This window comes from Peromyscus maniculatus, chromosome 17 (genome assembly GCF_049852395.1).
Source record: "Peromyscus maniculatus bairdii isolate BWxNUB_F1_BW_parent chromosome 17, HU_Pman_BW_mat_3.1, whole genome shotgun sequence".
Taxonomy (NCBI): Eukaryota; Metazoa; Chordata; class Mammalia; order Rodentia; family Cricetidae; genus Peromyscus; species Peromyscus maniculatus.
This window is the reverse complement of record NC_134868.1, coordinates 49,957,360-49,977,426: the sequence shown is the minus strand read 5'-3', so window position 1 is coordinate 49,977,426 and position 20,067 is coordinate 49,957,360. Positions and strand designations below refer to the sequence as shown.

Sequence of the window (20,067 nt, the reverse complement as noted above, 5' to 3'; positions counted from 1 at the left end):
TGGAAGACTGGTAAAGCTTTATTAAGACTTAAACAGAAATACTACTTCTGCACATGGACCCCGCACAGAGTGAGGAGCTATTGAGACTCCCCACACATCCCCCCTGCTGACTGACAGTCCCTGGGTGGGGACAGCCAGGCCTGGCTACATCCACAAGGTCTAGGCCTGCAGGTCCCACATTCCAACTTTCTAGGCAGACAAGCTATACTGTGCTAGACGGAATAAAGGAACCTCCCGGACATATTCAAGGACCGATATCAATAGTTTCTGTGACCCAAGAAACCTCAGAATCCTGCGGGGCCCGTGGAAGTGACTTCCCATTCTGAAAGCCATCTGCAGAGTGTCTCCCTCGACTCTAGGTGTGCGGAGCTACGCTGGTCCAGATTCGGGAGTGGAACGGTAAGAATCAGCTGGTTGTACACAGCACAGTTCACCCCACAAGAAAAAACACAGAGAAACTCCACTTGGCAGCAAAACTAAGTACCGGCCACGGCAAGATAAAACTGGCCAGAAAATAAAAATAAAAAATGAATAAGCACAAGTACTTAAAACAGGACTTTAGGGGAGAGATGTACAGAGGAGAGGAAACATCCTTCCTTCCCTCCACGCACGACAGAGCGCAAGCTGCTCCCTAAGCAGTAAGTTAAAAACAACAACCCCACCACTGATGCAAATATTAAAATGAGCAACGGACACGCTGGGACAGATTTAGAAATACTCTTTAGGAAAGTCATGCTCCTTCAGCTGCCATGGTTTAAACTGGTGGGTCACTCAAGAGAACACAGCCTGCCCTCCTTTGGCATTTGATTTTATTCAAAGGTTCAAGACGCCTTTTTTTTTTTTTCTCTTAAAAGTGGCCTGGGAGCTGTCTGCTGTCAACAGGTAGATGACAGTGTACAGACGGTGGGAAGCAGCTTCATGGACTCATGTGCCCGTGCCCACCTGGGGCTTCCGATGGGAACCTTCAGACAGGAAAGGGCAAGGCTTAGGGCCAATCCAGCCTGACAAACACTACTGGAGTCACCGCGTATAGGCAAGGTCCACTCCGTGGGACATGAGTTCCCATCTCAGTTCCACTACTATAATTCATAAAATCTGGCTGCACCAGACACCGTTATGGAGGAGCTCCCACCGAGGAGCCAGACTGCCAGGAAAAGACTGTAAACTGCTCTGGCAGGTCACCTTCCCACCAAGATGATGGGCCAGCACGGAGAGCAAGCCCAAGCGAGATTCTAAAGGCCAGGCCATAGCACTCCAGTCTCCAAGGGAAACTGATTCCATTGCGATGTCACGTCAAGTGTGGACTTGAACTTGGAAAAGTCCTGGGCATGCAAATTCCTTCTATACGTGAGAAGGGTCAGGAAGAAAGCACTCCACCCCACTCCTCGCAGCCCCTGTGGGAACTCTGATCTCTTTTCTGGCCCGTCCTTCACTGGAGCATTCTCTCATCACAACTCTCTCCACATCGGCTCTTCTGTCTTGTCCCTCATACAGCAGATCTGTTTTCCACTGCGGGCGGTGTTAGGAATGAACCGGGGTTTGTATACGACCTAGGCCAGCGCTCTGCCACTGAGTTACAACCCAGACCCACATATCCAGTCTGCAACTGGTCTTTCTTGGACTCAACACTCATTTTTTTCTTCCAATTTTTTTTTTTTGGTCTTTCAAATTTTTCTATCTTAAAAAAAATTCAATAGAGACATCTTCCACTGGATCTAGATAGTGAAAACCCAACAAACAGCAAATGCTGGTCTTTTTTCCCCACGCTGTGACAACCATGTTAAAAGTAGTGAGATACACTATCACTGCTCTCCACCATACACGTCTCTAGAACTCAGTGGGTGCCGTGCTGGGTTTGGCCATGTTTTCCCCATGAACCTTTTCTCCCTTGATCAGTTCCATGGCACTGAAGACAAGGGGAGCAGATGGAGCCTGGAGGGAACTGACCTAAGAAACAGGCTGACATTTTACTTTTAGACAAGTAAGAAAGGAAAAAGTGTTCGTGACTGCTCCTCCCGCGACCCATGCCCTTCAGGTTCGAACTTGGAACTTCCCGGCTTTGGTCATGTATTTGATGCCCTTAAAGGGCTTGTACTTCTCTCCGTACATATCCAGACGGTTCACTTTGAGTCCTGGAGGGAGGAAGGAAGAGAGGAGTAGGAGGTGAGCGTCTCTCAGAAGCAGCAGCAGACAGCTGTCTGGGGTTTGCGTCGATACAGAAGTGGGGTGTGTGGAAGAGACTGTCTAAGGGGCCCATTCTTCGAAGCAGAGGCCAACAGACCTGCTATCTCGGTATGGACATTTGCGGCAAAGATTACGTCAGAAAACAGCTCTCCTGGGAGAAGCCCTCCTCTCAGTGGAAAGGGCAGAGAGTCAAGCAGATTGCATGGAGGGCGAGGACAAAATAACACTGTTTTGCTCAAATTATTGGACCGAAGAAGGATAACAGGATTAATGAATAACGGAAGGAAATGGACAGATCAATGGAGGCTTCCAAAACAATCTTGCCAAACTGAACAGAAATTATTTTGCCAATCGCTTTATGGCCTATTAAGTGGTTTTGGAGGAAGAACATATCACTTAACTTTAATCACCTAAGTTAAAGAGTCTTTTAGTAAAGAAAACTAAGAATGTTCTCTAAAGATAAAGCCCATTTCTTCCTAAGGATTTCAGAAGTCTATTCTAAAAGCTAAACAAGAATAAAAAAATGCTTAGGGATAGATGAAACATAGTAAACACTCAGAAAATATTATCTCGTCCTACTTTCCTAAGTGTGGTCAAGCTAGTCACGACCGGCAATGTCTAAAGACAGTACTGGTGAGCAGCGAGGTCTGCTGAAGCTGGGAGACCTGTGGGGCTGTTTTCTTCCCATGCCCGGGGAAGAATGGAGAAGTACCCTCAGACTGAAGCGCTTGGGCAGCTCAAATCAACAACTCTAGCACAATCCAACAATGGCCTACGGAGACCTCCGTCAACTCATCTCTCACTGGGTCCCCGACAATTTGACTCCGGGTCTTTCTGCTAGCTTCTGAGTAGTCCAAACTGGGAAAGCTCTCACTGATGAGTCCATACAGGGTAAAAGATCCAGACCAAGTGGGACCCATCGTCAGAGAGTCCCAGCAGATACCAAGGTCTGTACCTGGCAATCTCCACTCCTTTCAAAAGCACCCAAGATGTGTCACTCACCAGAAATGGCCAGCTGCTGGATCTTAAACTGCAGGTTAATTGTGGGGTTCTCATCTGGCTTAGAAGCTCCGACCTGAAGACTCATTGTCCCCTTCAAACTTGGCAGCTTTTGTGGGTTTATTTTTCCTACATCCCAAGACAGCATCTTGGAAGAAAACACATAGAAGTGGGTTTTCCCACACAACCACTGTGTTGTTTTTATCTGAACTCAGAGCTCCGACCTCAAGCCATCGGCCTTCCATACTATCAGCCACCTCTGATGCAGGGGGAGGGTTCCACAGAGAACCCTCTGTCAGAGGCCTTTAGGACCAAGTCCCTTTGACTGATCTTGCCTTCCAACCAGGGATCCAGCCTGTGTTGAGGGTGATTCAAATGCCCAGCCCCCTACCTTTGTCACGGGGTCAAACGTGTGTGTCCCCTGGGATGGAGTGAGGCTCATATTCAGGACTCCTTTGGGCATCTGGCTGGTGACAATCACACCCTCTATTGTCTTTCCCATGGTCTGCTTCGGTCCCACTGTGATTTCAAAGCGTCCAAGTGAACTGCTGTCCCGGAAGCTGATACTATGTTTGACATAGACTGGAATTGCAACCAGGCTGCAAAAGAGACGAAACACCCTCTTCAAAGAGGAAACACCAGGGGCTGGAGGGACGGCTCAGCGATTAGGAGCACTGGCTGGTCTTGCAAAGGACCTGGGTTTGGTTCTCAACACCCTTGTGACAGCTCACAACTGTCCATAACTCCTGTTCCAGTGTATCAGACACCCTCTTCTGACCTCTGCAGGCACCAGGCATGCATACATACACGTAAATAAATAAAACACTCATGCACATAAAATAAAACAAATAAAGCTAAAGAAATTTTGAAAAAAGAAAATCTCCTTTGAGGGCTGGAGAGCTGCAGCAGCAGTTAGAAGCACTTGCTGCTCTTAAGGAGGACCCAGGTTTGGTCCCCAGTACCCACAGGGAGGCTCACAAGAATTCTGGTTCTAGGGGATCTGACACCCTCTTCTGGCCTCCCCAGGCACCAGGCACTGGCAGTGCACATATATACATGCAAGCAAACACTTGTACACAGAAAACAGGCAGAGAAGTATCTTAAACATCAGACAAGTATCTTAAAAATAACATACTCCCTTCACTGTTCTCTATATCTTTTCTCGTTGATTTAAACTGGTTTTAATTGTTTCAATGTATTATTGCTGTGTGTACATGTGTGATGTGTGTTTATGCTCATGTATGTGGAGTTCAGAGGACAAGTCCGTGGAGTTGGGGTCTCCCCCTCTTTGAACCGAAGCAGTCAGCCTTCACTGCAAGGGTTTTCCCACTAAGACATCTCACTGGCCTCTCTCGTTTATTGTATTTTTGCATATTTAAATTTTCCCACTTTGCTAAGATACTAAAGAAACCGCCACTGTTTTCCCTTCTAGTACGCTTCCCTTGTCCCTCTGGTACATTTTCCTCCCCATCCGAGACTTACTCTTCATCTTAAATTCAGAAAGCAGGGATACTGCTTTTGTTTTAGAAAAATGAAGGTGGTGTCTAGAAAATGAAGTTCTTCTGATGCCTCTTTGGGGAAGAATGGAGAAAACTAAGCTATGCACCAAGTTGTTTGGAGAATCAGCAGGAGCAGGAAGGAGCAAGAGGTCATTCCAGGCTGTGTTTAGGACACAGGCTACAGCATTTCCAGACTGTGTTTAGGACACAGGCTACAGCATTTCCAGGCTGTGTTTAGGACACAGGCTACAACATTTCCAGGTTGTGTTTAGGACACAGGCTACAGCATTTCTGGGCTGTGTTTAGGACATGGGCTACAGCATTTCCAGGCTGTGTTTAGGACATGGGCTACAGCATTTCTGGGCTGTGTTTAGGACATGGGCTACAGCATTTCTGGGCTGTGTTTAGGACATGGGCTACAGCATTTCTGGGCTGTGTTTAGGACATGGGCTACAGCATTTCTGGGCTGTGTTTAGGACATGGGCTACAGCATTTCTGGGTTGTGTTTAGGACACGGGCTATAGCATTTCTGAACTATGTTTAGGACATGGGCTACAGCATTTTTTCTGGGCTGTGTTTAGGACACAAAGTCACCATTCCTGGATATGGGACAACACTATTCATACCTCACAGCCCTTTTATGGCTTGTTTATATAGCAGGACTGTGGACGGAAGCTAGAGTCTCAAGGTTGTTAGACAGGAACTCTGCTGCTGAGAGCTATCACCCCGGCCTCTTCAAGAGAGTGCATCTGACTTCATCCTGACCCGCACAGGGCCCCAGAGATGGGATAGGTTGTCACCGTGTGGGACATTAAAATGGGCTCGAGAAGCCATGGCTCCTAACATTTACGTTCTGTGTTCTGGTCAGGTACTGATTTATACGTGAATACCAACATCTCTCTGCTTCTCTGAGGTTGAATAACTTGCCTGGTCATATCTATGAAGAAAGGAGAGGTGTGAGTTGGGGCAATCAGATTCAGGCACACAGACACCTGAGTCACCAGAGAGGAGGCACTGGTCCTGAGTCCTTAGGATCCCAACTCCACATACCTTTTACTGCAAATCAGAGCTCCCAAATAAGGAAGCACGTGAGAGCCAAACTCACTGCATGGACACTCTTTCAAAGCATGATTAACCACCTTTTGGATGTCAAGGGATTTACTACTGATTTTTCTGAGGAAGGGAGCAACAATATAAAGCAGGGGCTGTGCTCGTGGCCCACACCCGTAAGCCCAGCAGGGGGGACTGTGAGTTCAAGGCCAGCCTAGGCTGGGCTAGACAGCAAGACTGACCCAGCAGATACCACCACCGAAAGCAGTAATGGCAGCCTCAGTGCCCCCTTGCCCCGAGCGAAGCACTGTCCTCTCCGTCCTCACAGAAAGACACTCGCTATCCCCAGAAAAGAAAGAGACGGAGTGGGAAAGCAGCTCCCTGCATTGATGCAGTGAGCAACCGAGCAACCCAAGGAGCTGGAACCTGAACCCAGGGGAGTGGGGAGGAGGGCGCGTGCGCGGGGGCGTGGGGGCGTGGCTAGCCACTACAGACATAGCTTCCACAGACTCCCGGGAGCTGCTTACTTCTGTGCGCTGACGTGGTAGGAGAGCAGGCGGAAGTTGCCATCAGGAGGGATGAAGGAGAGGATGCGCTCAGATTCCCAGCGCTTGAAACGGACACAGGGATGGAAGCTAACGTCGTCCAGCAATCTGGGGTTCTGCGGCACCAGGCAGGGAAGAAGAAGGAGAAGAGGTAGGGGTGAGCTCCCGGGTTTCCTTTGAACAGCAATCCAGACGACATTTTCACTAGGCACGTACAAGCGTCCCGAGCCCACGGAGGCCTCAGGGCCACCCTGATTGCCTCTTGTGCGAGTTCTTATCACTCCTTCCAGAAACACCTCATCTCCCATGCCACAAAAAGTTAACACCGGCTGTGGACAGTACCATGAAGGACAGGGTGAGGTCTGGCATCCCGGTCAGCTTCACACAGGCGTCAATCACCCCCTGGATCTCAGCGGTGACTGTGGAACCTAACAGGAAAAGGACAAGGACGCTAGAGACCACAGAAGCCTGTGTTCCTCCGGCCTCTCTCTCTGTTCTCCCTCCCTCCTGCCCTCCTCTCTTCCGTCTAGACACCCAGGCCTTCTGTCCAGTCCATCTGTCCATCATCCAAGCTCCGGTCTGAGAACTCTGATGAAAGCGTGGAGACAGAGACCAGTGAGAGATGAGGAGGCCTAGACGGGTTTCCATCTAGTGCCACAGCCACAGAGCGCCAGCACCTGAACTGGTACTGCAGAAGATCTGTGAGACCCGTGGTCCTCACCCTACAGGTCTCTACAAACAACTCCCCTCCCTCCCCCCTCCTCCCTCTCCCCTCCTTCCTCCCTTCCTTCATCTTCCTAGCAGCTCTTCCTCAGCAGGCCCAGGTCTCTGCAGGTTATAAAATGCAGCATGTGTACTCAGGCCTTGACTTCCTCTCTTTCTTTCTCCCTGCAGTACTTAGCCTTCCCCAAGGCTTCAGTCTCGATCACACCCAATTATGTGCATTGTGTTTCTTTGATTGGAAAAAATTGTTTCCACACGATATATTCTGATCATGTTGTTCCCATCTTCCAACTCCTCCCAGAGTCTACCCACCTCCCTCCCTACCCAACTCTAGGCCTCTCTCTTTAAAAAACAAATAATCAAAACATAAACAAAAAAACCCACAAAACCACAAAATGGGAAACCAAAATAGGCAAGCAAAAGTCCAGTAAAACAAAACATGCCCAAACGAAGCCCAGTGAGCCAAAAGGTCAACCATTTGACCATTGAGTACATTTTGCGTTGGCCATCTACAGATGGCACAGAGTCTGCCCTTTAGTGTGGTTAATACCCCAGTGAGACGCCAATGGAGAAGACTACTTTTTCCTTTGCAAGTCACTGTCAATTGCAGACAGCTCCTGATTTGGGGTAGAAGCCCATGTCCACTTCCCATCTCAGCACTGGAACCCTGTCTGTCTGTCCGGACCCATGCAGATCCTGTGATGCACTGGAATTCTGTCTGTCCGGACCCGTGCAGATACTGCGATGCACTGGAACCCTGTCTGTCTGTCCAGACCCGTGCAGATACTGTGATGCACTGGGACTCTGTCTGTCTGTCCTGCACCTGTGCAGATCCTGTGATGCACTGGGACTCTGTCTGTCTGTCCTGCACCTGTGCAGATCCTGTGATGCACTGGGACCCTGTCTATCTGTCTGTCACGTGCGCAGGTCCTGTGATGCACTGGGACTCTGTCTGTCTGTCTGTCACCTGCGCAGGTCCTGTGATGCACTGGGACTCTGTCTATCTGTCTATCCCTGTGCAGGTCTTATGGTGCACTGGGACTCTGTCTGTCTGTCTGTCCTGCACCTGTACAGATCCTGTGGTGCACTGGGACCCCGTCTGGCTGGCACCTGTGCAGGCCCTGTGGCACACTGCGTTTTCAAGCCCAGCCTCACGGCTGACTGAAGGATTCCTCTCCAGGTGTCGCCAAGGCTGCAAGCTTGTTGCAACAGCAAATTCGCTCTGACTCCCTGACGGCTCCCATTCCTGTCATTTAAGGTGACACTATCCACCCGGCTGCCTGAGCCAGGTACACATGGCTACTCCCACCTCGTCCCTTGCCACATCTAGTTAATACCATTTTTTGTAGTTCAGGCTAGCCTCAAACTTGCTCCTTCTGCCTCACTTCCTAGTAATGGGAAGGCGGGTATGCACCGCTGTCTGGGATCCACTCCTCTCTGTCCAGGAATATTTACTCACCTATATTCTGAGCCAGGACTTCAGGCACAGCCTTCCAATGTTGCCACTGCCCCCAGTCCACCTCACTGTAGATCAACCTCCCACACTGCGACACGACTGGCTACTCACTGTATTTTTCTATTTGTTTGTTTTTAAAGACAGGGTCTCACTATCTAGCCTTGACTGGCCCGGAACTCACAATATAGACCAGGCTGGCCTTGAATTCAGAGATCCACCTGCCTTTGTCTCCCTAGAGTGCTGGAATAAAGGCCTGTGCCATCAAGCCTGATATAGACTGCCACTCTAATAAAAAAAAAAAAAGTTTAAAAAAATACTTTTCCAGTATTTGTATTCTATGTGTATGGGTGTATTGTCTGCTTGTATGGTGTGGACCACGTGTGCATGGTGCCTATGGTGGCCAGAAGAGGGCATCGGATCCTCTGGAACTGGAGCTATAGACAGATGGAAGCCACCATGTCAGGGCTGGGAACTGAGCCCACAGAGGGTCAGCCAGGGCTCCTAACTGCTGAACCATCTCTCTAGGGTCAATTAAAAACATTTTTTTTTGCAGTGACATAAATTATCAAAATGTAAAAACCTTATCGCTCAGGGAATTTCTGAACATTTTAAATACCATCCACATCAAACGTGGAAATTTTCTAACATGACAGCATGTGCCTCCCTGTCCTTCCTAGCTAGTGACATCCTCTTCTCCCTAATTCTGACTTCTATAGCCTTAATTGCACCTGCTTTCAAGGGTCACTAAATGCAATTCACTGTATGGGATAACGTATACGTCTGACTTTTTTCTCAACAGTGTAAGAGACATGTTGATGGGTGGATCAGTAACTTATTCTCTTTTTTTCACTACTGTATAGTGCTCTGGGTGACTGTATCAAGGCTTATTAATCATATTTTTTTTTTTAGTGGATGGTTAGGTTATTTCTCATTTGTGTTTATATGAAGAAATACTGTGATGCCTTAGTTTTTTTTCTTTTTTTTCAGATTTATTTATTTATTATGTACACAGTGTTCTGTCTGCATATATGCCTGCATGCTAGAAGAGGGTGCCAGATCTCATTACAGATGGTTGTGAGCCACCATGTGGTTGCTGGGAATTGAACTCAGGACCTCTGGGAGAACAGCCAGTGCTCTTAACCACTGAGCCATCTCTCCAGCCCCTGACGCCCGAGTTTTAAGGTCTCACTATTTCCTTTGTCTGGGCTCATTTCTGTGACCCCTGCTGTGGAGGCAGCTCCCAAGCAGTGCAGATGGGAGGCCATCATCGCTGCACTCTGCTGACAGAGCAGCCGCCTCTGCACGAAGGCCGAGCCCATCTGCCGGCACTTCTTCACCTGGACCACCTTTCCACGGCCACAGACTAACGGCCTGGGTCCTGTTAGGGGTTGGATGGTCAGACTCTCCCCGTGCTCTGACCACGTTCCCAACAGCGGACAGTGGAGGGGTAAGTGCAGGAATGTGAAGGACCCCCAAGTCCTCAGCCCCAGGACTCCTACTTCTATTTACTTAACTGAAGAAAACACAAAACAAAAACAGGGAAAAACCTGTCATTATGACTAGTTCTGCCTGCAGACCTGGGAAGCCGATACTTTCAAACAGAAAATCTAACCAACAAGAGCTTACTTGGTACTTCCTTCCCACCCCCTTCCCCCACTTCTTTCATGGTTTCTTGAGACAGGGTCTGGCTGCATAGCCCCAAATGGCCTGGAAATCTTGATCCTCCAGCCTCAGTTCAGTGATGGGTATGCACCGCCATCTTTGGCCTGGTCCCTCAGCGTAACCCTTCCCCACCTTGTGCCTTGCCGCAAAACTCAGTCCTGCTACTCCGTTTCTCATTCAAGAGAAGTTCCACAAAGGGCGACGTGTCAGGGTCTCGGCTGCATGGTCACGCACACTCAAGAAAAGCAGCCCCCCCCCCCACACACACACACTCAGAGAGCAACTTCTCGGCACCCACCTGACTTGTCGATGATGGCGTCTATCTCTTCAACCACATCGAAATAGGCCTCGTTGTTGGTATACTTCACCCCAGTCCGTCGCCAAGGCACCACCGACAGCTGCCCGGTCGGAAGCTGGTCCCCCACATTGGTGCTTCCTGAGACAATTAATACTGGTGACTAAAATCCAATTGGTATTTTAATGCCACTTCAAATCTAGCCACCTAAGGACATGCCCCTTGGAGTTCCTACCCCCTTGTTATACCATTTGGAAGGTAAGCCTTTCGCTTCTCCTATGTAGGACAGCCTGGTCTAATTTTAAAGTCCATTGTCGCCATCTGGTCTGCTGCCTCGAGGAAAGGTTTAAAGGAAGCCACCTGAGAAGCGGATATCATATTTGGTTTGGAGAGCAACGAGGACCGAAGGATCTCAAATTCCACAGCAGCTTAGATAAGGTACCGTGTTTCTGGGGGGGCGGGCACCCACACACTGACACACCGTCACCATCAGTGAGACAGTATTCTAGTTTAAGGCAGGTTCTCAGGCACAGCGATGGAAGGTGGAAGTGTTTTTACATCAACAGGATCTGCCCCATGCCAACAGTGAACAGAAGAACGAAGCCAGACCCTGCCGGGTCCTTGCTGCTGTACCGCCTCCTCGCTGCCCTGCTCCCGGACATCAAAGCTTATTTTAGAGAGAACTGATGTCGGTAACCAATTGAAATCCTGTTTCCTTTCCCACCGCCTGTATCTCTTTAAAGAAAGAACTCCGTAACACAGGTATAGTCGTCAGCACGTGTATAAAACATGCCAGCTTTTCAAAACGAGGGTCTCAAAGGAATTTTTTCTACAGCTGAGTGAGATCGGGGCTCTAAAAACTTTCTAACAGAGCACTCACAAAGATTTTAAGGTTTAAACCAAACTCAGACAATTGCAAAAAAACCAAAACAATAAATTGGTTACTGGGCCAGTACTATGCTTTTTAAATCATCAAAATGGAATTGCATGTATCTGGTACAACATTTTCTCTCACTTTCCTTAAAACAAATTGCAGATCTGACTTGTCTCCTCCAATGTGGTGACTCAGTTTCTGTCTCATGAGCCACACGAACTTAATGCGTCTGGACGGATGATAGGGCAAACCAACCCTCCTGTGATGCCTTCACAGAACTAACGGTCTTGCTACTCTTCATACTCGTATTTTCAAAAATTAGTTTGTCAAATTCTCTGAAACCCCCATTTACATTATTAAACAAGACACGTGAAAACGTAACGAATCACACGGATGAGTCTCACTAAGTCAAACATTTCATGTGTGACTCAGCAAATGCCATGACAAAGCTAAGTGGAAGTCCCAGGCTGTGGGGAACATGAAGAATGCAACTTTCAAAGCAGAGCCTAGAAACCAAGGGGCACACCTCCGTAGCAGAGGGCAAGCACCAATGAAAGGCATTCTTCCAAGTCGGTGTTGAAAGATCCAAAACCAGCTCAATAAAAAATGAAAAGAGGGCACAAAAAGTCAGTCACAAGGAGGGGAAAGTCCACACGCAAACAGGTTTGGAACCTTCCCCAGTAACAACAATCAGTGTGTATATAGTGGCTCACATCCTCAACAGTTAGCGGGGTTGGTGACAGTGGATGGATTCTGCAAAGGCAGCCATGACTGTTTCTGGCCTGATGTGTGGGAATCTCTGAAACCCCTCATTTCCAGAACTGAGTAGACAAGACTCAAACATGAGAATCCTTTGTCTTTGAAAGGATAAAAAAAAAAAAAATCAAGAACATCATAAATAGACAAATATGTCAGAGTCCATTGAACATAGAACACTAGTCATTAACAATAATGTCAGTATATCACAATTGCATGTTCATAAAACATTAATAAGAGGCATGATTTTAAAAAAAAAAATACACATTATTTAGAAGTATTCTGAGTGCTAGAGAACATCGGTTGAGAGCACTGGCTGCTCTTCCAGAGGACAGGGGTTCAATTCCCAGCACCCACATGGCAGCTCACAACTGTCTGCAACTCCAGTTCCAGGGGATTAGATGTCCTCTTCTGGCCTTCTCAGGAAACCACACATACAAGTAGTGCACAAATATTCATGCATGCAAAACATAAATTTTAATATACATAAAATTTAAATAAAAAATGTATTTTGTCTGCTCATCATTCATCTATCTAGAAGAGAGAAATATATACACATGCACATAACACACATGTGTATAAATAGTAAAAGAGTAGCTAAATTTGGAAATTTCCATGCTCTTCTTCTGCTTCCCTGTGTTTCTGAGGTTTCCATACTAATCATGTTTTCCACTTTAATTGGAAGAAAATCTGTTAAATATTTTTTTTTCAAAACTGAGATTACATGCTAAGTGCTCTACCACCAGGAACTACAGAAAAATTGAAGTACTTTCCACATAGGATTATAATTTTAGGTCAGCCTCACAGCACATAAAAGGTAAAATGAGATTCCCAAGGACTCAGAGATGCTGGGACTTGGGGGGAGCATCGGCCTCCTGCAGCCCCACCCACACCCACAAACCACTCACACCTGTGATGGTGTTGACCACTGTCCGGAGAATGGTGGGGGGCTTTATCAGTTCTTTGAGGATGTTTGACTCAGTGGCCAAGGGGAACCCGTTGTCCAGCATCTCTTCCAAGACCTCGTAGACCACAACCACATTGTCCTTGATCACTGGCTCTGAGCAGACTCCAAAATAGTCCTAGTGAAGAAGAACAAAAGGATTCATCACTGGGGATGGAGGAAAAAAATGAAACAATATTCCTGAGAGTAAGGACTTGTCTGTCCACGGGGTTTAACCAGCGTGTCCAGGGCATTCTCCCAGGAGAGGACAGGGTAGACCTCGGTCCTCCTGGGCAGCCTGGCTTGGGGGTAACAACACAGGACAGGTGATGGTACCTGTGCTGTCAGTAGCTCCCTCTAAACCAGAGGAAGTCAAGCTCTTTGGGTTGATTTCCTCACTTGATAATATATATATAAAACTTAACCTAGACTAGATATGCTCATATACAAAACGTACGAGCTATGCAAAGTGGTAAAGATTGACATAACACAGAAATATACATAAAACCTTTTAATCCTTCTGCTGTGTACTTTCTTGAAATTCATTCAGAAAATGATGAAAAGGAAGACTACATTAGCTCCGCAGAAGGCCTCTTTAGAGCACCCCTGATGCTGGGATTCTCAAAAGTCTGTCATTTACTTAAAGGGCTAACCTTACATCTAAATTATCTAGAAAAAGCACAGAAAATTATATTCTTCTCATCTTCTCTTTTCCAGCACTCTGGAACAAATCCAGGGGCTCCTGGGTTATAATCCTGTCACTCATTAACTAATTTAGTCTTGATTTAACTGTATAATGTGGGTAACGCTATGCAGACGCATGAGAAAGTTGTGACCCCCAAACCTGGTAAATATGACTAGGGGAGAAAGATGAGTGTTCCGTCAATGGACGTTTCTCAAAGTGTCAGGCCTGGCTCTTACAGGACCTCTAAGATGGTTATACAGTTCCCCGGATGGGAAGGCGCACAGCTGAGAAATCCTCTTCTACTCAAGGACAGTTTGACTGCTAAGCTGAAGTCTGCCTCCCAGTTCCTTGACGCGAAGCCATCTGCAAACACACACCTATTCTTCCTTCTCCAGATCCCACTCCTCAGGGACCTTCACTGCTCAAGCAACGGGATGAGCCTCGGATAATCTCACCACCTGGCCACCAAACTGATTCTGTGAGATGTAGCCTAAACTACAGCAGACACAACGAATATCAGTGAGGGCCCAAGATAAATTCACTCAAGAACAAAGAATATATTCCTAGAACAAAAAAAAAAAAAAATGAGAGCATCATGGAAGGAAAATACCACGTTTCTCTCCCAACAGTGATTGCATTTTAAAAGCAAGCCCTCATTTCAGGGGATTCTGTCAATCAAATACAACACGCAGGGAGCCCTACAGTGCTAGGTACTACAGCAAGAGCAGTTGCAATTCTGCGGCTGGGACTCCAAAACCTTCAAGAACTAGGGGGAAAAATGTTGCAAGAGGCCACACATGAAGCTAGACACTAATTAGCTCCACACTGCTCCACTCTTACTCCTCAAAACCCATCTTTAGTCTACCTTCCAAAATCCCTCTGTCGTTTCAATATTGTGTGGTTGCTAATTTTTCTTTTCTGTGTACAGGTATTATCTAGCTGTGCATATTCATGCAGTGCCCACAGAGGCCAGAATAGGGCACCATATCACCTGGAACTGAAGTTACAGACAGTTGTGAGCCAGTATGTGGGTGCTGGCAATCGAACCTGGGTCCTCTGAAGAGCAGCTAGTGTTTCTTTGTTTTTTTTTGTTTTTTTTTTTGTTTTTTTTTGTTTTTTTTTTTTTTTTTTTTTGTGTGTGTGTGTGTGTGTGTGTGTGTGTGTGTGTGTGTGTGTTTCCAGACGGGATTTCTCTGTGTAACAGTCCTGGCTGTCCTGGCATCTGCTTTGTAGACCAGGCTGGCCTCGAACTCACAGAGATCCGCCTGCCTCTGCCTTCCGAGTGCTGAGATTAAAGGCATGTGCCGCCACTGCCCGGCCAGCTAGTGTTTTTAACTGATGAGCCATTTCTCAATTCTCCACCTCTATGGTTTTAAATAGACAACCTTTCTCACTTCCTGGCTTAAAGTTTTTTATATAGCAATTGGCGTAACAATAAGACTGTTAATTTGTGTGTAGGTAAAGCACATCGGTATCACAGCAGGGCCAGGCAGAAGAGCTGAGCAAGTTAACTACTGGATTCTTCTGGTCCCTCCCCAGTCTTGTAACTTTAGTTTTTCACTGTGCAAAGTCACTAGCATGCAGCCCGGGGATTAGAATCCAGAAGAGCATTTGGAGGTAAAAACGTATTTTAATTCTCTTACCACTGAAAACAGTTCTAGTCATGTGATGTGGGAGTGAGCACTGTGGACAGAACAGACTTGCTCTGCCGCTGTCAATCATATGCTCCTCCCTTTTCCTAACTCCACAGTTCTTGCATACACGTGGCTAACTCCGGACCTCACATGACAGAGGAGTTAAACCACAGTGCTCTGATCCTAATCTCTCATCCAAGTAAATGCGAATGGCCACACAGTTACAGTCGAGCGACCATCACGACAAAGATTCCACTGTGTGGATCCGGAATCTGTGCTTACACGGTCCTTACATGTTGGCATAACTCACCTCCCTGTATCATGTTCCCTTAGAGCAGTGGTTCTCAACCTTGACCCCTTAACACAGTTCCTCACGTTGTATTGACCCCCAACCACAAAATGATTTTCGTTGCTATGTCATACCTGTAATTTTGTTACTGTTATGAACTGTAATGTAAATATCTGATATGCAGGATATCTGATAAGCGGCAGGTTGAGAACTGTTGCCTTAGCTACATGTCAAAATGAAAACCACAGTGTACCTCTCATTCTCACAAGCAGGGAAAACTGAAACAAGAAGTCATATCAGCACACAAGCTACCTGTACTCAGCGGACTCACCAATGACCCCTGCCAGGGGCAGTTAAAATACACTTAGCTTTTCCTGCTTGTTCTTTTAGAAAACTTTACACGCATTGCTTTTGGATACAACTCAAAGCAATGTAGCTAATAAGGGTTAGCAAAAACTTCACAGTATTAAACAAAAAAATCTGAACTCTAATTTGTGAGCAAAATGTAGGAGCAAACCTAAGAAGATCACACTTCATGAGGCTCTCTCATGAAGAGGCTCACAAGCATCCAATAGGTCCTTTTGCAGCCAAAAAAGAAAACAGAAACAAGAACCTAAGATCAGACAGAAAATGAGAAATGCTTGCTTTTGATTTTTAAAAATGCTCTTAACCCGAGCTACAAACAATGGAGACAGGACTGTGAAAATACTTTGCAGGATGGTCTGGCGGCTTATGCCTATAATCCCAGCACCTAGAAGGCTGAGAGGCAGGAGGCCTGCTGCAAATAGGAGTTTAGCCTGGGCTATATAATTCAGAATGAGAGCCTGTCAAAGGGGCTGTGTGTGTGTGTGTGTGTGTGTGTGTGTGTGTGTGTGTGTGGTGTCTTTTAATGGTTTATAGTTTATATGTAGACCTTCCCACATTTACAAACCTGGAACGTGTCCACTACGCGGTGAAGGAATTCAATGACAAAGAGAGGTGGAACCTCTGTCTGAATCACGGCCACGAAAAAGATCTTGTGCCGGTAAACACTCAAGAGGTAGTGGTGCGGGGTGGGAATAACCGGAGGCACATTTTCTGCCTCCGTGGCCCTCTCTTGGGCCTCAAAAAAGTAATCACACACAGAACGGCTGACCACGCTTTTCCAGTGTTTCTCCAGGAAGATATCTCCAGAGGAGTTGATCAAGAAAAGGCTGTGAATCATGGTGAAGCTTGTCAGTGGGAGAGGAGCAACTCTTCAGTCCACAAGCCTCTGGATTTGGCTAATTTTTCAATCCTAAAAAAAAAAAAAAAAAAAAAAAAAAAAAGAGGCTCGATTCAGTTTCACTGAATTAAAAACATTCTTATTTTCCATCTGTCCAAGACTTACCCTCTTTCAAGACCAGGCTCAAGTCCTCCTTTCATAGCATGTCCAACCTCACGATGCTGTCATCCACAAACCACATTCTCTTGAACCATACAATTAATTGAGTTACAAAACAAAATGGAAAAATAAATCTCCTAACATTTTACTCAAGCTTACACTTTGGTGTTGGAATCAAGCTTACACTTTGGTGTTTACTCAACATTCATGGCTGTCCTGGGCCACATGTGGCCTCCAGGCCACGGATTGGACACAACTGCTGCTCCATGAGCCCTAAGGATCCTTCCCTTGAATTCCTAACAATAACTATTAGCCATCTTGTTTTCCAGTTGTATATTTTCAGTTATCTTCACCATTGCCTGAATTATGTGGTTAATATAATTTATTTAAAAACTAGTTTCGGGCTTGTGAGACGGCTCAGCAGGTAAGGTTTGCCACACAAACTAACAACACTGACTCAACTCCCTGGGACCTGTAAGGTGAACGAGGAAAACTGACTAGATGCTGTCCACACGCACACACACAAATACACTTGATTTCTTTTCAAATACTCCTTTGCATAGTACAGTGCATGCCTGTATCTCAGTGCTTGGGGGCTGAGAGAGGAGGATCATAAGTGTGAGGCCAGCCTGGGTTACATAGAAAGATCCTGGCTCAAAAGAAACCTAACTAAACAAAGATGGCAGCCACTAGGCACTGAAACTTGAAAGGTGGCTGGTAAGATACACAAAGGGATTGTGAGGCTTTGGGTGGAAAAATGACACAATTTAAAATATCTTACCATTAATCTAATACTGGCAATATGTTTGAGTCAAGTAAAATATATCAAATTTTAACTTAGTTACCCTACGGTGGTTCCTATGCGAAATAACATACATGATGGGCTTTCAATTTCTACTGAGCAGAGTTGGCCCCTGGAATTTTTGCCCTCGTGATCCTTACTCATTCACTCAGACCCTATTCTCTGAATTATTTGTGCACAAAGTACTTCGTTGGGTGGCTTTTAAAAAAATAAATAAAAATCTCTGGAGACACCCTAGTTTGTCTACAGTGACAGTCTCCAGGATGAGGCGGCTGCGCTGCACCCCAGGGGTGGCCTTGAGGAGAACTGGCTGAGAGCTAACACAAGTGGTCCCATGGCTCTAAGCCTTGTTTTCCCAGTGTCTTCCCAGGGGAAAGAGTCCGGATCGCAGGTGTGCAGGCTGCAAAGACAGGCAGGCAGGCAGCGGGAGAGATGGCAGCCCGGCAGCCTGCGAGCATGGGGTACCGGAGGCCGGCCCTGTGGGCCTCGGAGCTCCAGCCAGAGAACTGTCCAGGAGCAGGGAGGGACCCTGGTCCCAGGACTGTGCACCTGTGTTGCCATGGCAACGGCGTCCCTAGCCCGCGACTCCTCCCGTACCTCTCCTAGGCGACGCCCAACCCGGCCGGCCCTTCCCACCCGCGCGCCCGGCCCTACCAGCTTCCACCAGGTCCCAGGCTCCGTTCCGGCTCCTGCAGCGCAGTCGCGCGGCGCACTGCATCTTGCGCGGAGGCTCCTCCCCCTCCTTCTTCACCGCTCGCGCGCCGATTGGCCAGCCGCTCCCTGGCCTCCGTTCCTGCGCTCTGATTGGTCGCCCGTCGCTCGCTAGGCTCCAGCATCCGATTGGCCTTTGCTGAAGGTCCGGTAACCTTCGATTGGTGTAGCCCTGTGGCTCCCAGCCCTGGTTGGAGGATGGAGACGGTCGGTCGTCCAATCACAAAGGGCCTCCCGGAAGCCAGGAAGTAGACTGGAAGAGTAGACTGATTTCCCGGGGTACGACTACTTAATTTACTGCGTCACGGATGATAATCGGTCGTGACTAGCCTCCATTACACAGGCGCACTTAAAAAGCCACTGCTGCCGGGCGTTGTAGGGCAGATCTTTAATTCCCAGCACTCAGGAGACAAGCAAGTTTTATCTGTGAGTTCGAGGCCAGCCTAGGCTACACAGGGAGTTCCAAGCCAGCCAGAAAGAAGTCGGGGGTGGGGGGTGGAGGGAGAAAGGAGAACAGGGGAGGGAGGGGAAGAGGAGAGGCAGAGACCAACACTTCTCCTTTCAGAATCCCAGTTCCCCGATCGTAAAATAAAGGTGTGTTAAAGGTCTTTGAAAGGACTTTACATTTAAAGTGACCCGGGTCTCGGTGACTCGGAAAGGTGTGAAGCAGAGGTCAGAGGAAAAATTTACCTTCAATTACACTAAAATAAGGCATTCGGTGAGATGAGGTGTGACAGGGGTTTGCGGCAATGCTGGGCACATTGTAAGATAAAATGGCAAGCTGTAGTGGTGATGGCAATGCCAACCTGGACACGTCTCTAGAAGGTCTCTGGCAGTAACAAAACAAAAACAACAAAAAAAGCAAAACAACAGAGGCCCCTTCTCAAACAAGGTGAAAGGCGAGATGTGACATTCAAAATTGTCTTCCGACTCCTACAAGGGGCTTCCATGCACGAATGCAAACACATATTTCGTACGTGCAAAAAAAAAAAAAAAAAAAGATTTTCCCTTTTGTTTTATTTTTTGAGACAGAGTTTCTCTGGGCAGCTGGCTAGCCTGAAAGTCACTATGTAGACCAGGCTAACCTTAAACTTGAACTGCTTCTCTCTGCCTCCCGAGTGCTGGGATTAAAGGCTTGAGCTACCCACCCTGCCTCGGGGCGGAGTGGGGTTTCGGGGAAGGGGGGTTGTAAAACAAAATTAAAAAAATAATTTCAAAGCTAAATAATAAAAAGAGCAAATTGTGATATTGCCTCATAACTCCCGTTTGAAATTAGAGAAGAAATATTCATCAAATGAAAAGATTTCCTGAGGGAAGGAAAAAGCCTGGACTAAAAACAAAACAAAAAGGTTTGCAAGTAACATACTATTTTCTAAGTAGTTATTTAGATAAAGATTGCTCTCGGAAGGAAAACCCAAACCTCTGCTTTGCAAACACATGTCTGCTGTGTGCCAGACCCAGCTGCTTCCTGTTCATCAAATGTGGTTTTCTGTAGTTGCGAACCGAGAGCAGAAAAACTTCCCTCTGTCACCGGCTGGACTTCTCTTCTGTGCGTGGCTCTCTCGGCATTCCCCGGGTGTTTCAGATAGCCTTTTTA

At 47.1% G+C, this 20,067-nt stretch overlaps 1 protein-coding gene across 2 annotated transcripts; it reads right to left on the bottom strand.

Moving 5' to 3' along the window:
• Positions 1-18,522, bottom strand: Ap3m2 (adaptor related protein complex 3 subunit mu 2). 2 transcript variants are annotated; one of them, XM_006982990.4, is made up of 9 exons: positions 18,414-18,522; positions 16,526-16,870; positions 12,954-13,125; positions 10,417-10,554; positions 6,620-6,705; positions 6,260-6,393; positions 3,575-3,782; positions 3,187-3,331; positions 1-2,132 (listed from the first exon to the last, which is right to left on the bottom strand). In XM_006982990.4, the coding sequence occupies exons 2-9, from the start codon at positions 16,796-16,798 to the stop codon at positions 2,032-2,034; spliced, it is 1,257 nt and encodes a 418-aa protein (XP_006983052.1). In that variant the 5' UTR covers positions 16,799-16,870; positions 18,414-18,522; the 3' UTR covers positions 1-2,031. The 2 variants fall into 2 exon arrangements, with proteins under 2 accessions (XP_006983052.1, XP_015857053.1); XM_016001567.3 differs by lacking the exon at positions 18,414-18,522 and adding an exon at positions 16,964-18,302.
• Positions 18,523-20,067: the final 1,545 nt, after the last annotated feature.